The sequence below is a fragment of the Penicillium samsonianum genome, assembly GCF_028829775.1.
Source record: "Penicillium samsonianum strain IBT 33392 chromosome Unknown utg000003l_segment0_segment0, whole genome shotgun sequence".
Taxonomy (NCBI): Eukaryota; Fungi; Ascomycota; class Eurotiomycetes; order Eurotiales; family Aspergillaceae; genus Penicillium; species Penicillium samsonianum.
In genome coordinates this window covers 1,044,551-1,060,494 of record NW_026643261.1, presented here as the reverse complement: position 1 = coordinate 1,060,494, position 15,944 = coordinate 1,044,551, and the positions used below count along the sequence as shown (strand labels likewise).

Below are 15,944 nucleotides of genomic sequence, written 5' to 3'. Positions count from 1 at the left end.
CGCGTCCACGTGACTCTTACTCAGCACCCGAATTAGCGGAGGAGGACGGGGAGTACGTCAGAGCCGGAAATGTTGACGAAGCACCCAACTTCACTTCACTTCTATTCACTCATTTGGTTTCTATGCGGGCTCTTTGACTTGACTCAATTACTGCGCTACGCGCCCCGATTCCTTTTGTCCCAACCCCAATCATGCCGGGAGTAACAGTATGTCAGATCCCCCACTGTACCCGATGATCCCGCTACAACTTATCTGCTAGATGGTTGCTTCGCGAGGAGCTAACCCGAGCTCGCTCTGTCGCTCTCGCATCCTTCTCTCGTCCCCACGTATTGTTCCTTCTTCGGCTCGTTTTCTGTCATTCAAATGTCATTCGATTACTCCCTACAATGGCCGACCCTCGGCACATAACAGCGCTTCGACATCACATCTGCTATGCAAGGTGGCCACCAACCAGTCATCCTCCTCCTCATTCTCGACATCCTCACCTTCGCTGTTACCCGACAACTGGGATGAGAATCCGAACTTGTCAATTACCAATTTCTCGGAACTTCCCTCCAAAGACTTCGGAGTCAACCAGCACATGATCATAAACCAAGATTTCAAGGAGGCATTGCGAATGATCCTTTGGCAATTCAAAGCACCAATTCGATACGCATTTGCCTATGGATCGGGTGTCTTTCCACAGAATGGCAGCGGAGCTCCGTCCAGCTCACTGCACCCTTCGGCACCCACAGCCATCCAAAATATGCAAAAAGGCTCCGGGAAGATGATTGACTTCATTTTCGGAGTGTCATACTCCCAGCATTGGCATGATCTCAATCTAAACCAACACCGTGATCATTACTCTGGATTGGGCTCACTGGGGTCGTACACGGTCTCCCAAGTACAGGACCGCTTCGGCGCGGGTGTCTACTTCCATCCTTATATCACCGTGAACGGGACAATGATCAAATATGGTGTCGTGAACCTGGATACGTTATGTCGAGACCTCACCCAATGGGACACCATGTATCTCGCCGGTCGTCTGCATAAGCCCGTCAAGATCTTGCGGGACCACCCCAAGGTGCGATTGGCCAACCAGATGAACTTGCTGTCTGCTTTGCGAGTCGCACTGCTCTTACTGCCAGAAAGATTCAGTGAGTTTGAGTTATACAGCACAATCGCAGGTATGAGCTATATGGGAGATCTGCGCATGGCCCTCCCGGCCGAAGACCCCGGCAAAGTGCGAAATATTGTTTCAGGACAAATGGCGCACTTCCGCCGGCTCTACGCGCCCCTCATCGAGAATCTGCCCAATGTCACTTTCCAGGACCCCCGCTGCAGCAACGAGGATTGGATCGATGACCCGAACGCCATCTTAGCCATGGCGCAAGACATGGATCCGGTGATGCGTGGTAACATGGTCCGCCGTCTGCCTGAATCTTTCCGGCAAAAGTTGTACTTCCAGTACCAGTCTCGCTTTGGGATCCCCAGAGCTGATTTTAATAAGATGATGCAAGAGAGCAAGGATTCGGACGAGGTTCTTCGCCGGCCTGAAGGCGGTTCGTTTGAGCGACGGATTGCTGGAGATGGTGACCTTCAAGAGGAGGTCTCCAAGTCCATTGAGAAGACAATCCGCTGGCCGAGCACTGTCCAGACTATCAAGGCACCGTTCACGGCCGGCCTTGGTAAGAGTTGGACTTACCTTATGGAGAAACGCGATAAGCACAGAAAATCTCAGATGGCAGCAGCTTCAGCACTTGAAACCCCCCCTGGGGCGAAGAAGCCTACCCAAGCACCGAAGTCATCAGAGCCGAAGGAGACAAAGGAGGAATAGGCAACTCAAGTGTATTTTGACGAATAGCACTATGTTGCAGACATGTGGCATATGGAGGCGTTGTGGATTTTTGTGACCCATGTATCAAAATCATCAATGATGTATCTGGTATCTGTGCATCGGCGGGAAATGTTTATCGGACCCAATACATACAGACTACATAGAGCCTTTCATTTGTTGAATACTATACAGATTCAATCTCCCTCCCCCCCCTTTTTTTCTAATATGCCACTATGAACCCTTGTATGTCTATTCCGCCAAGCATTACTATTATAGATTTTCCTCAAAGCTAGAATATAACTTTTTCAAATGCTTCTTGTAGTCCTCTACTCCCTAACCACGCCTCCAGCGCTTGCATATCACCCCGATTGGCCCGCTGGCCACCTCGCTCTCCTAGCGAGTCCGTAATTTCCTCCATCCCCGAGAACACTCTCTGAACACCCTCTGTCTCTCGAAACCTCTCGCTGACTTTTTTCTGATGACTAGGGATATCACCCCAGGAATGGGTCTTGATGAAACTCATATAAGAGTCGATATCAGACGATGCACCCTCAAGACACAATACGCCCGGTTTTCCCGCCAGCACAAAGCCCGTCAGAGAATATCCCGGTGCGAGGTTGACCATATCATCCCTCTTTTTACGGGTTGACAGGGACGGAAAATAGAACCAGACACGGACAGTTGGCCCTCTGTCTGTGTCCTCTGGGGCCACGGTCTGAGACTGCTTGTTTTCGAGAAAGCGGCTGGCTTCTGCTTGGATGTATTCGAATGCCTCTAACGCATCATCACCTTGCGGTATCGAGGCAGTAAGTCCAGCAACTTCGGCTCTGGACATCCACTCTGGTTGTCGAAGCGAATAGCCCAATGACGGTGATTGGTCAAGTGTCTCTGGATTATCACATTGTAGTGGCACGGAAATGTTGACTTGTATTGTTCTGTCTCCGTCTGCAATTGGTAGACTGACGGTGAGAGAGATACTTGAAGGGATTTTAGGAGGTGTGGAGGCCGGATTATCGCACCAGTCGCGGAGTCTCTCGACACACTGCGTTGTGGATTCGGGAATTTCCAGCTCGCCTGGAGACGGGAACATCGCCATTAAAAGGTCAATCGTGGATAATTGGGCCTCCATAATGTCCACCGGTAGAATGGATGGTTCTTCAAAAGCCATATTGTTCACTGCAGATGCAGAAGTCAACAATATAGAGGAATTTTTATAAAACCCGAATGTAGAGTGATTTGTGGCCTTGGAGCTGATAAAATCCAAAATATGTGAATTCAAGCAATTGTGGATGTGGCTTGTAGGCGTTGGAATGAATGTGCTAGAAGGGCCACGTTGATATAAAGAACTGAATGTTTGATATCTTGAGCACGTCTCTATTTTTGACCTCACCGAGTTGAGATTGAAATTACCTATCTTGGATGCACTCAGGGCCGACCTCGGGCTCCGGCAAAAATTATTATGTAATCACTTATCAGATCCATCCAACTAGACACCATGCAGGTCCTGCAAGTAGATCTTAACAACTATCTAATTCAAGGATTCTGCCTTGCGCTTCTTCAGCATTGCATAATACTGCTGCATCTCTATTCCTCCATTTGCATCATCGTTATTGCCCTGGAAATTACCCTTCCCAAGGCCATCGAAATGAACTTTCCAAGCTACAAACCGAATGATTAGTATCTAACACATAATAAGCACCGGATGATACTTACTGCTGACGTTGAACGCAAAGTAGGACCAACTGTCATTAAGGTAAATCTTCTCCTGTCCAACTTTAATCGACTTGACCACTCCCATTTGACCAGGTGCAGATCGCAGATTCTTCGGACCGGCTGAGATCTTCACGAGCCCTGTTATGAACGCGAGAGCTATGGCTCTTCCGCAGCATTCGTGGTGGCCGTAGCTGTAGGCGGAGATGCCGGGCTGCTTGCGTTGTGGATCGAAGTTGTCTGCATTGGAAACCACGGCCAGGTCACGGGCTGCCTCGGCCTTGTATACTGTCAGAAATGCCTTGACTGAAGTCTCATCAGGAAACTCACAATGTTCAAGATAACCACATTTCCAGGCTGGACTGGCTTGCTGTCCACCTGCGTCGAGCTCGCTGGGTAGCGCACGATGCGAAATTCGCTAGTGAAACGCTGCGCCTCCGCGACGTAGCCCTGAAGTCTGCCTGCATCACCCTTTTGAGCTAAGTCCTGAACCTCAGCCCAGATCGACCCGTTCTCTGGTCGCAGGAAGAAGTCCATTACTTCGTAGAACTAGAAGTAATCAGTGATGTTAGAGGGATGTCTTTTTCGATGTCTGTTGCTCTGAGGGAATGAACTTACTGTGGTAACGAGAACCCCAATCTCACCAAAGGCCAGGAGCCAGAGTTGATCGACCACATTATCGGGCGAGTTGCCTTGCGCCGGGAGTGCATCCACAAGCTGGAACCCACACGGTCGAAGAGTCTTTCTTTAGATAAGCCTGCCGCAATAGCTTCTTGGACAAAGCCGCGGAGATGCCGAATCCAAGACCGCGGCCAACGAGGACTTCATCAACCAGCTTGCGCGTTGAATCAATTACCACCTTTGCTCCCTCGGCGGAGCGGCGACGGCGGTTCCACGACTCAGCGGGGTCAAGGTTGTTCGTCGCCCAGATACGGAGATTGACCAGAGATTTGTAAAGCTCCGCAACACTTAGCGTTCCATCCGGATTCTCGTCTGTTCGAAGGTCGAAGTAGAAGAGGTCGGCTGTGAGCTGCGTGTTGAGCGGAATGGCAACATCGCGGATCAGATCGATTTGATGGACACCCTTCTTAAGATTGAAGGCTGCTTTTTCAATGAGGTTGGATTAATCCAACACGGTCGACGAAGTCGTATATCGTCTGTGGCAAGTTGTTCGAAATCTTACTGAAGGCTTGCATCGTCTTCTGGCGATGCTCGTAGTTGCGAGGCTCATCACCGGCCAGCATAAACCAGCTCAAGTCCTTCTTCCTGTTGAAGACAAGATCCAAGATCTTGCTCCAGCCTGACGGGAATTTCTGGGGATTGTCGAGGACTTGCTTGATGCCAGCCGACGAGGTAATCAGAACGGGCCTCTGCGGCGGGCTTGGATCATCAAGTGTATACTGATCAAGAGTGCCGAGCTTCTTCGCAATCTCAATGTTCGCCTTCTTGGTATACATGGGCTGCATCACTGCTATCGAGTTGAATGAGAACCATCCAGGGAGTCCTCGTTGAATCAACTTATACAACATCGATCCACGGAGAGTCTTGGGGTCTCCCTGGACCTCACTCATACCCCAGGCTGTCAGGTTCGAGACGGTGTAGTCCAGAGTCAGGAATCTGTCGCCGTGCACGAGCGTAATGGCATCCGCAAGCACAGCACGTCCAACCGTGTAGGTTGGGCATATGCCCGAGCCAGGATTGCGGACCGGCTTCGTATCCTCAATAATTAGGCCTGGCTACAACTCGACCATGTCTGGGTCGGTATACAGCTTCTCAAGCATATGAGCGATATATTCGTCCGAGTTGATTTCGCCAAAGCTCTCATATCGTTTGAGGCCAAAGAACTCGCGGAATTCGTTCAGCGAAGCGCATCCCCACTTGCGAGCCTGATTGATGCCCTGGATTTCAATGATCTTGAGTGCCTTTGGGACCATTCGAGAACCAAATGTTCCAGCGGGGTCCTCCATAGCCTCCTTGAGGATACGGACAAGATCTTCATTCTTGAACTTGCCATCATCCTGGCGCTCGAGGTCGGCAAAGGTGCGATGGCTAGGCTCCACTGGAATCAACCGGTTAAAGTTGAACATTGCCTGCCCGAGTTCCGGCAAGGTGATGTTTTCCAAATCTTCCACACTACGACCGGGGAAAATCTTGAGGAAGAAATCGTTGATCCAGAGCTCGTCCTTCTTGGAGATACTAGAGTGGAATCGATAGAGCAAGTTGGACTCTACACTGACCTGATTCCCGACTCCGCGGGGTACACCTTCACCATCATACTGCTTTCCAATCTCCATGCGTGGTTCCAAAGCCCAGTCTGTGTCGGTACTATGGGTGTTCATAATGGCGCGAAGGTGATCTCCCATGGCAATTGATGCGTACATCGCGCAGACAATAAGGCGAGCCGTATTGAAGAGATCGTGATCCTGCTTCGCCGTGGCTTTGGCGCGATCCTCGGCGCTGGCGCCATCCGTGCAGGCCATTGTGAAACGGCCTCCTTCATTGATCTGGAGCAGTACATCGCAGACGTGGTTGTGAAATCGGTTGTAGAGAACCAGCATGACATTAACTCCAGCGGCTAGCAGATGCTTCTCATGGAAGGTATTTGGCTTGAGCAGGCCTCCCTTCATTGTGCGGATCTTAAGCTGATCACGAAGCGATGACCCGTAGAGTGGGGCCAAGTCGAGGTATGAAGATGTGTCCGACTTGTTCATATCCGTACGACTGGTTCTGAAGATATCATGGATGATAATGGAGGCATGGTAGAAGAGCATAGAGGAGATACCGGCCGGATTCTCTTTGAAGTCGTCTTCTTCACGAGCCATCAATAGATCAAAGAGCTGAGCAGCATCAGGCTTCACGCCGTGGAGTTTCTTCGGGCTTCTGACTGACTTGGCGTAAGGCGAGCCAGCCCGACCGAGATGGGGCTCCATGATGTTGTTGAAGCTACCATCAGGCATCCGGTAATGATGCAGGCCATTTGGTGCGCATGGGATTTCCTCACGCAGACGGACACCTGTACCGGGTACCTCAAACTCAATGGTATTGTATTCGTTATGTTCCTGGTCAATAGCAGGCGCTTGATCATTGACAACTTGATAACTGACATCCCCGCCAACATAGCTCAGCGGAGGGTGTTGAAGGTCGTTCCACAGGCTGTCAATGAGCTTGTTTGTGAGCTGGACTCTGGTGCTTGATGTAGATGGAAGGGAGGTAAGGATGCCAATGAGCAGCTCCGTATTCCTAGAATCGTTAAATTTGCTCCTTGCATCGGTTGGTTTCCACCCACCCTTTTCTATCGTCGGCAGGCCCTTCGTTCTTTAGACTCTTAACGAGTCCAATAAGCTCTTGTAAAGACGCCTCGCAACGAGCGCCGGCATAGTCTTTGAGGATGTCTGTAGCAACCCTCACCGGATCTTCCCAAAAAAACTATCATTGGATAGCTTGGGTGCGTCGCCGTAAGACTCCCCGGCCTGATATTTTTCATTAAACGACATGCCTGAAGCTTGGGATAGAAGAATGCTCAATTCAAAAAGCCGGAGATTAGCTATGCTTCATATACTTAGGGCAAGATACCTGGGGACTCAGGGACTCCGGGGATTCACGTCAGTCTCCGATTCCTTCTTCATCTCGAGGGGCAACCTCTGCCATGCATCTATTTTCCGCGTGGGTCTCCGCTCAAAGTCAGCGGTAATTTGGAATCATTGACTAGCTGAGAAACTCTGCAAATGTTCCGATAGTCCCACACCTCACATTCACACAATGTTGCAGATAGGGGCGGCCGAGTGTGCTATACGCTCGGATGGGTAATTAGTCGTTCCCGTCTTGCTAATTCGCAGCCCATGACTCGCTGGGAATCATTCCTTGTGTCATTGATTATGCATAGTTCATGACAGTTCATCACTGGTCGGCAGTTTTTGGAAGGCAACCCCGCACGCAGATGAGCTTGGACTCGTGCAAACAGGATGGCCCCCATGCTCGTCGATCGACAGTTCGTCTGAATCGCCAATTGGCCTCTTGTCATTGGTCAATCTTTAACTTCCAGTCAGCCAGCCAGTAGTGCACGGAGATCCCGTAATTAAGTGCGGGTGGCTCGATCCGTGCCGACAAGGGGTAACAATCTTCTCTGATCAGCAATCTTGTGCCGTTTATATGGGGCATTTATATGGGCCTGCCCACGGCTGAAGGAGCATGTTGTCGAAGCTAGCGGTGACTCCGATGACACTCGATTCATCTGTGCTTTGCGGTCAGTCAAAGTGGAATAAGTACGTCTTGTACAGCTGAATAAAAATGGGACCTTAATAGCCGAGGAGAATACCTACATGCCAGCCTCTCTGAGCTTTATTGGCTGACACTTCACAGCTCAGAAAATCTCAAGACACTGCCTTAACCGCGTTTGTCCCATAATTGTAGATCTGCCCCCCATGCTGTTCACGGGCCACTCCTTGCCGGAATGCTTTGGCTTCATCCCTTGCAGCAGAGTATGCCACTAGGGAAAATCTACAGTTAGCTAGGGCGAGGCGTGCAGATCGGAATCCTAGTCCGTTCATTTGTCGACTTGTGATACGTCGATCGTCTGGCCTTGGATTGCTGATCATTTAGGAACAGCTCGATAAATAGGTCGTTCATGGAGTAAGAAAACACGCGAGTGCTACATTCTGCTCGTTCGCTGTCAGGATTACACTTTTTCTTTACCACACAAAACCAAAATGGCAGTCAAGGTTCAAGAGGCGAAAGAGCCAAACAAGCTTATTCTCTGCTTTGATGGTACTGGGAATACTTTCAGTGGGTCTAATGCGGACACCAATGTCGTCAAGATCTTGAATAAGCTGGACCGCCATCATCCCAATCAGTACCATTATTACCAAAGTAAGCTACTTCCGTTGATTCTCGTGTAATAACGCTGATATGTAGACCACAGCCGGTGTTGGGACGTACGACATCAATGAAATGTCTGTTCACAAAACACGACTTGGTGAGGTCCGAAGCAGCATCTCCCAGACTGTCGATCAGGCAATCGGCACGACGTTTGACTCTCATGTAATGGCTGGATACCGATTCTTGATGCGTTTCTATGGGCCTGTCAGTTGACATTCCGATATTGCCGCCATGACTCGACGCTGACATACACGCTTCTAGGGCGACAAGATTTATATGTTCGGCTTCAGCCGTGGAGCGTTCACGGCCAAGTTCCTGGCACGTATGGTTAACACAGTCGGATTGCTCTGCAAGGGAAACGAGGAGATGGTTCCTTTTGCATACCGCCTCTATCAACGCTATCTAGCAGGTGAGGTGGAAGACTTCAAGAATGCTAAACCGAGCGAGACACCCCAGTCCGACGGAGAAAGAGAGCCGCTACTCAACGGAGACTCCGAGGAGGATCACGGGTATACATACGAGTCGGCGCGGAACGAAATTATTGCGTTCAGCAATACCTTCTGCCGGAAGGAGCCTACAGAGTGCAACGGAGAGATCACCGAGACAAATGTCAAGGTCTATTTCCTCGGCATGTGGGATTGCGTTAACTCTGTTGCAGTCTTGGAGCGATCCGCACCCCTGCCCGTGCCTGTGACGGGGACGGCGGACTTTGTTCGGCATGCCGTTGCTGTTGACGAACGCCGGGTCAAGTTCAAGCCCGCCCTAATCGCCCAAGACATACGCTGCTCAGACCAAAACACCGAAGACATCAAGGAAGTGTGGTTTCCGGGCTGTCACGGCGATGTCGGCGGTGGCTGGCCCGCAACAGAGAACGACAATCTCGATAACCAAGAGAAAAACGGCCTCTGGCAGCGCTTTAAGAACTTTTGGTCCACTTCGAAGCCTAAGGAGGCTACTACAGATATCCGGAAAGACGCTTTCCAAATGAGCGACGTTGCATTGTCGTGGATGATCCTCGAGCTAGAGCGTGTTGGAGAGATCGACCCCCAGGCAGCTGTCAAGTGGTCTAACAATGTCAACGGCTATAAGCGGGCATTTGCGAGGGAGACAAGTCAGAAGCAAGCACTCAGGGGCTTTATTCACGACTCGTTGCGGTTTGGTACCGGCACTGGCTTCTTTACCGTGCTTCTCTGGAAATTTATGGGCAAGTCTTCGCAACTCCCCTCTGCACTTTCCTAATGCTAACCTTGCAATAGAGATGCTTCCAATAATCACCCGCTGGGAGCTTGATGGTAACCAGTGGGAGAAAGTACGCTTCCCGTTAAACAAGGGCTCTTACCGCGACATTCCGCGTGATGCAGTGCTGCATGAATCGCTTATACATCGACTGAAAAATGTTCCTGAATACTGTCCTGGTAACAACCATGGCGGACGACTGGAGCCTTGTCTAAAGCACAAGGGTGCCAGTCCAGACTTCCAGCCAATCCGTGAGGCGATCGATCGCGCTGATCCAGACCATCAAACTTATGTTTTTCCGGAGACTCATGGGTCGCCAGATCGCAAAGAGCTAGCCAGCTCCTGCTCATTGATGTAAATTAAATAAGAGGGCATTATCGACGCCATTTTCGTCCGTAGGGAAGACTTTTATCTAAGACAGAACTACTATCTCTTGTCTCCTTGTCTCCTTGCGCTCTCTGCCGCGCCTTGTTTGATTAGTATACGGACTGGTGACATTTACCGGGGGATTCTATAACGTCACTAGATACAAAGAACTTTTACATAAAATGTTGAGATCTGGTGGCCTTAGAAGGTGCCTTAGGCCACAAAAGCTTCATTGATCGGCATTAATGGCTCAGCTTATAAGCTATGCAGATTTCACGGATGAGCTTGCCACCAGTGTGGACCCTTTACGCAACCCTCCATTATGCGTTCTACGAAGAAATTCGCTCTCATGAAGGGCAATAGCGAGCACTGAACGCAGTTTAGCAACTATGCAATATCTTCTCCGTGAAATCGTTCAACAAGAACAATCTCTAAAGAGCAAGGCTCGGACTTTAAGAAGGTTAACAGCCGACGAAGGTTAAGACAAAGAAGCAAAATATAATGAGGAGCTTTCGAATCTACTCCGGCAATATAGCGAGGCCGGGTACAAGCTTTGCCTTGCCGAAACAATGCTTCCTATTGGGCCTATCAAACAGTCCTGTGATAGCCTACGAGAAAATACAACTTGGTATCTCCGAAAATAACTGGTCGAAGACTGCGTGAAGAGAGGCGGCTGCTGTGGTCGAAGCTGTGGATACTGTCAGATCCGCCACGAAAGAGCAGAAAGAAACAGGGACATGGGACACTGTACGCCAACGTGTGGATGTTGTTCGGGTGAATGAGGCTTCAAGTATACCGTGGAAGAGAGACAAGGGCTTGTCGATGATTTCAAAAAGAAATTGTACGACAATAACCCGGCCTGTGTCATTCAGATGGCGGAGGCTTTCTTTTTGCTGCCACCAGTAGAGAAACCCCAGGAGGAAAAGCCCCAGGAGACAACGCAGTGCCAAAGTGGTAAAAAGCAGTGATGGAAGCGAGAGTTCGAAAAGGGTTGAATGGCAGAACGATGTTGCTTCTTGCTTGATTGTATTTTGATGTACTCACTGCTGCTTGCTTCTTTGTTCCAAGCTTCGCTGTCTCAAGTGTTATGGTTTTTTTGCATCGAGGCAGAGAGCTATAGTAGCCCTATTAGGCACATTATGTGTGATCATGGCAATGAGCTCTATCGGGAGTCTAGTAGATGCATCTAAAAGATAATATGTATACGAAGACTTCAAGTTTCTTACTGTGATCGATGTTGGATACGCGTTCCTACTCTGCATTGCGTTCTCACCAGCTATTGAAGATTCAAGATTTCAAGCCTCGTAAATAGATCTACCAGGATTTTATTTCTGTTAATTGACTTGTAATATGATATGTAAATGTGGAATCTAATGATAAGAACATTGAAGATATAGGTGTAGGTGCTCCATATAGATCGGCATTTGACTCATAGAGTGCCGATAAAATCCCCCACCCCGGCACGCACCCCACCAACTTTTGTTCAACATCTTACATTCCTCACCACAATGGCTTCAACATCTCCCTTTAATTTGGCCACATGCGCCCGTCCTAATATCCTGGCATTACAGCCTTACCGATGTGCCAGAGAGTATGCTGCCCTTTCCGAATCACCGGTATCGGCGAGCTAATGAGTCAGTGACTACAAAGATGATGGGACGAACGTCCTCCTCGACGCCAACGAGAATGCCTTCGGTCCTGGTCTTGCTCTGAACAGCAAGGGAGCATTGCAATCCTCCCAGACTGGCAATACCACGGGAGCCTCCAACCCGGAGATTGACTTCCTCGGCCTGAACCGCTACCCCGATCCGTAAGTGAAATCCTACTATCGCGTCTCATTCAGACCAAATTGACTAACAATGCATGTCTCCCAGTCACCAGATTGAGCTGAAGCAGCTCTTCTGCAACCTCCGCAATACCCACCACCACACTCCGAAGACCCTCCTCCCCGAGCACATGTTCTGCGGCGTTGGCTCAGACGAAGCTATTGATGCGCTACTACGCTGCTTCTGCGTCCCCGGCAAAGACAAGATCCTCACATGTCCTCCGACCTACGGAATGTACAGCGTCAGTGCGCAGGTAAACGACCTCGAGATCGTCAAGGTGCCACTAGACGCTACAAACGGGTTCCACCTACAAGCCGATAAAGTCAACGAGGCCCTATCAGCCGACCCGTCAATCAAACTGGCCTACATCTGCTCGCCAGGTAACCCGACCGCGAATCTGATCCGCAAAGAGGACATCCGCAAGGTACTCGAGCACCCAACATGGAACGGCATTGTGGTGGTCGACGAGGCGTACATCGACTTTGCGCCCGAAGGCTCCAGCCTGGCAGAGTGGGTGACCGAATGGCCCAACCTAGTTGTCATGCAGACACTCAGCAAGGCATTTGGTCTGGCTGGTATCCGTCTCGGTGTGGCCTACGCCAGCGTGGAGGTCGCACGTCTACTCAACAGCCTCAAAGCCCCTTATAACATTTCCAGCCCGACAAGCGCGCTCGCCTCGGCGGCACTCAAAGCGCCAAATATGGCAGTGATGCACAGTTTCCGCTCGCAGATCATCGCGCAACGCGATCGTTTGCTCCGTGAACTACCGACGATCCCCGGTGTGGGGCAGTTCCTTGGCGGTAGCGATGCGAACTTCTTGCTTGTGGAGATTCTAAACACCAAAAACCAACCGAGTAACGTGACTGCGCTTGCGGCTTACGAGGCCATGGCGGAGAAGCGTGGTGTGGTGGTCCGCTTCCGTGGGAAGGAGCTTGGGTGTGAGGGCTGTCTTCGTATCACGGTCGGTACGGAGCCGGAGGTTACTAAGTTCCTTGATGAGTTACGGACTGTGTTGGGTGGGCTGCGTGCTGAGTCTGGAATCGAGTCGCTTCGGGATGAGGCGAAACGGGAAGATTTGGCGGCTGCTGTGGTTGGATGAGAGTTTTTGCGCGATTAATGGAGATCATAAGGTTTTGTGAGATAACATTCCCCGACGGAGGTACGGAGGAGATAATCTTGGGATCCTTGGCTAAAATATATCAGAATAGAACGGAGTAAAGGATATATTGTTCGCTTATCGGGGTTATTCCCTTTCGTTTTTTTATATACCCCTGTTCATCTGTGGATATGTAGTACAGGCTTTATCTTGAAAATACATATGTAGTAATAGTCCACGTGTTACCTAGGTACACCGTACTCCGTACACTCTTAGACTTTACAGTCATTCCGTAGCCAAGGCCGTTCCCCTCCGTTGCTACCAGGGTATATCTGTATACCTGGATACCTGGTAACCCTCATTGGTGCAATATTGTACAATGCCAACCTTGTCAACCATCCATGGATGTTAAAGCTATTGTGGACCGTTATTTCTTTGTCCATCCTTGTCCTTGGGAAGTTTGGATGTATTACTCACCGCAACACAGATCTGAGTTGAAACCGTTTAAAAAGTATGCCAGATTAGCCAGTCGAATGTCACTGGCTGTTTATATGGAGGCTTGGCTTATCAGGTCATCCTTGATCTTTCCCCTCTTCTTGTGAATTCTAAACCATTTGAAACTTATTAACTTATTAACTTATTAATATATTAATTTTATATTAATTTCCCCTATCTCTCCCGACTATTATTTCAAATATATTGTACTCCGTACATCTTTCTCTCGTCTCATCTTAAGATCGTCCCAAAGCTTTTGGTCTCCGCAATTCGCCCCATAACCATTACCTAAAATATCCCCACACTTTTCCACGTGTGAGCAATGTAAAAGCACATTCTGAATCGCTTTCTGCGAGTCTGTTGTTTTTACTTGATCATGGCCTCCATGGCCTCCATGGCCGTGTCGCTGGTCGCGCGTGGCATTTATAACGAGAACCCGCCAGCCATGCAGACCAGAACCCAGATCAATCCGACCCTCATGATGAGCTGGTGGGCTACTATATTCTCCTTGGTCATCATCGTCGTGCGCCTATGTGGTCGTTATATTCGCGTTGAACGCTTTTTCGCTGAGGACAAAGTCATGATGATCGCCGTCATCCCCTTGTTGATTCGCATGGTCCTCGTACATTTCGTTCTCGTCTTGGGGACCAACAATACCACCACTACAGGCTTGACAGAGATGGAGATATCGAATCGAGAGCTGGGCAGTAAGCTGGTTCTTGCTGCGCGTATCTTCTACGCCATCTTGTAAGACACACCCAATTCACCCTTGTCTTCGTCTTGGATCTGCTAGGTCAAAGTGACTCACAAACCACAACTATAGTATCTGGACAACCAAAGTGACCGTATATGAATTCCTAAAGCGAGTCACAGGCCTTGCCTGGCGTCAATCGACATCTTTCTTCCTCCGCTTCATCTCCTACTTCCTCTTCTCAACCCTAATAGCCGTGGTCATCGCAACGCTAGCGGAATGCCAACCCTTCTACCACTACTGGCAGGTCGTCCCAGACCCAGGCCCAACCTGCCGCACCGGCTACGTCAACCTAATAACAATGGGTACCTGCGACGTGATAACCGACCTCCTCCTCGTGGCCATCCCAATCCCCATAATCCTCATGGCGCAAATGCCCCTAAAGCGCAGACTCACCCTATCAACCCTCTTCTGCCTATCTCTGATCCTGGTCGCCATAACCTCCTACCGCGTCCCCTCCGTAATCCAACACAATGGCTCCCAACCATACCGCTCCCTCCTCGCCTCCTTTGAAATCCTCGCCGCAACAGCAGTCTCAAACGTCCTAGTAATAGGCTCCTTCGTCCGAGACCGCGGCGTCAAGAAACTAAAATACAAGCGCGCCCAAGGCTCAGCATCCGTCTCAGAAAGCATGGATAAATCATTCGTCCGCAGAAACACCGTCATGCAAAACCAATGGGGCTCAGACTCAGAACTAGCAACCGGTCTATGCATCCGTCTAGATCCAGATATCCACACTATCCCAGACACATCAGACGCAACACGTCTACCAACACCAGCACCAATCGCCCCACCAGCAAACGTGCCACTAGCAGTCGCTCGCACAGGAACCCTCGATCCAACATGGTCGTTCGCAACAACACGTCGCTCAGACGACGACCACGCCTCGGCGACAGATAGTCTTGAGCGCAAAGTCTCGCCGCACGAGTACCTGCCCACAAACCAGTCCCCGCGCGACATCTCATCTTCATCAGAGCCATCCCGCCGCCTATCCTTCTCAGATGTCGGCGGTTTATTGACAAGAGCACTGCCCGAGTCTGGTTCGGACCATGTGCGCGCCCAGACTACCCTGTCCTCGCCGGTTGAAAGCCCGCAGCGCCGCCGAGGCGGCGGGAGTAGGGCTTTTTTGGAGGATTTGGGGATTTTTACACCACGCACTGCTGTTGGGTATGGCCTTCGGCCGCCGCTTTCTGGTCCTGCAGAATTGCCGTTTCCTGCTGCGGCTTTTGGGAATCGAATTTTTTCGATGTCTGGTTCTTCGGATGTGACGCTCGATACTGATGTTGAGCTTCATGATGTTGGTGGGTTGTTATCGCGACATGTGCATTAACACTGCACTTCCAAGATTGATGCGATGCCATGTGATATGACATGATATGACGGCTGTTTTTCTTTTCTTTTTCTTTCTTGGACATTTTGGGCTGAGGCTTGTTGTCTCCTGTATATGGAATATTTTGGCTGGAGTCTCTTGTTTTGGATTTGAGAGACTATGTACACATCTCGCATACTCCTATACCTTCTTCCCTGTTTATTGTTTACTCTTCCTGCCCTCTGTTATATTCCCCCTCATGCGATTATTAGCGTTGGCGTTGGTGTTACATCCCGGCGTCCCCTTGCACACTTCCAACGGCTTGGGCATGACTAGCACTCTTTCTCTTTGGAGCCCTGGCTTGCTAATAATGTACCCCTACATAACTACATACTATATACATACGTTTACGACAAGATACAACCGAGAAATATACCTTTTGGAGGTTAATAAAATATCATATC

The 15,944-nt window shown here is 49.9% G+C and overlaps 6 protein-coding genes across 6 annotated transcripts; 4 read left to right on the top strand and 2 right to left on the bottom strand.

Moving 5' to 3' along the window:
- Positions 1–191: 191 nt before the first annotated feature.
- Positions 192–1,816, top strand: N7471_003959 (phosphatidate cytidylyltransferase; the record flags this gene model as incomplete). The annotated part of the gene is made up of 2 exons (XM_057276678.1): positions 192–206; positions 260–1,816. 2 exons carry the CDS (start codon positions 192–194, stop codon positions 1,814–1,816), a joined length of 1,572 nt encoding a protein of 523 aa, XP_057136288.1.
- A 289-nt stretch (positions 1,817–2,105) lies between these two features.
- Positions 2,106–2,945, bottom strand: N7471_003958 (DUF1115 domain protein; the record flags this gene model as incomplete). The annotated part of the gene is made up of 1 exon (XM_057276677.1): positions 2,106–2,945. The coding sequence occupies one exon, from the start codon at positions 2,943–2,945 to the stop codon at positions 2,106–2,108; it is 840 nt and encodes a 279-aa protein (XP_057136287.1).
- A 399-nt stretch (positions 2,946–3,344) lies between these two features.
- On the bottom strand, positions 3,345–7,020 carry N7471_003957 (peroxidase/cytochrome P450 family protein; the record flags this gene model as incomplete). The annotated part of the gene is made up of 8 exons (XM_057276676.1): positions 3,345–3,475; positions 3,530–3,806; positions 3,857–4,075; positions 4,145–4,243; positions 4,383–4,630; positions 4,710–5,235; positions 5,275–6,766; positions 6,935–7,020. The coding sequence occupies 8 exons, from the start codon at positions 7,018–7,020 to the stop codon at positions 3,345–3,347; spliced, it is 3,078 nt and encodes a 1,025-aa protein (XP_057136286.1).
- Positions 7,021–8,232: 1,212 nt separating this feature from the next.
- On the top strand, positions 8,233–9,995 carry N7471_003956 (T6SS phospholipase effector Tle1-like catalytic domain-containing protein; the record flags this gene model as incomplete). Its single annotated transcript, XM_057276675.1, has 4 exons — positions 8,233–8,392; positions 8,445–8,605; positions 8,663–9,605; positions 9,658–9,995. The coding sequence occupies 4 exons, from the start codon at positions 8,233–8,235 to the stop codon at positions 9,993–9,995; spliced, it is 1,602 nt and encodes a 533-aa protein (XP_057136285.1).
- Positions 9,996–11,511: 1,516 nt separating this feature from the next.
- On the top strand, positions 11,512–12,928 carry N7471_003955 (histidinol-phosphate transaminase; the record flags this gene model as incomplete). The annotated part of the gene is made up of 3 exons (XM_057276674.1): positions 11,512–11,594; positions 11,643–11,813; positions 11,878–12,928. 3 exons carry the CDS (start codon positions 11,512–11,514, stop codon positions 12,926–12,928), a joined length of 1,305 nt encoding a protein of 434 aa, XP_057136284.1.
- Positions 12,929–13,796: 868 nt separating this feature from the next.
- On the top strand, positions 13,797–15,501 carry N7471_003954 (putative integral membrane protein Pth11-like; the record flags this gene model as incomplete). Its single annotated transcript, XM_057276673.1, has 2 exons — positions 13,797–14,167; positions 14,244–15,501. The coding sequence occupies 2 exons, from the start codon at positions 13,797–13,799 to the stop codon at positions 15,499–15,501; spliced, it is 1,629 nt and encodes a 542-aa protein (XP_057136283.1).
- Positions 15,502–15,944: the final 443 nt, after the last annotated feature.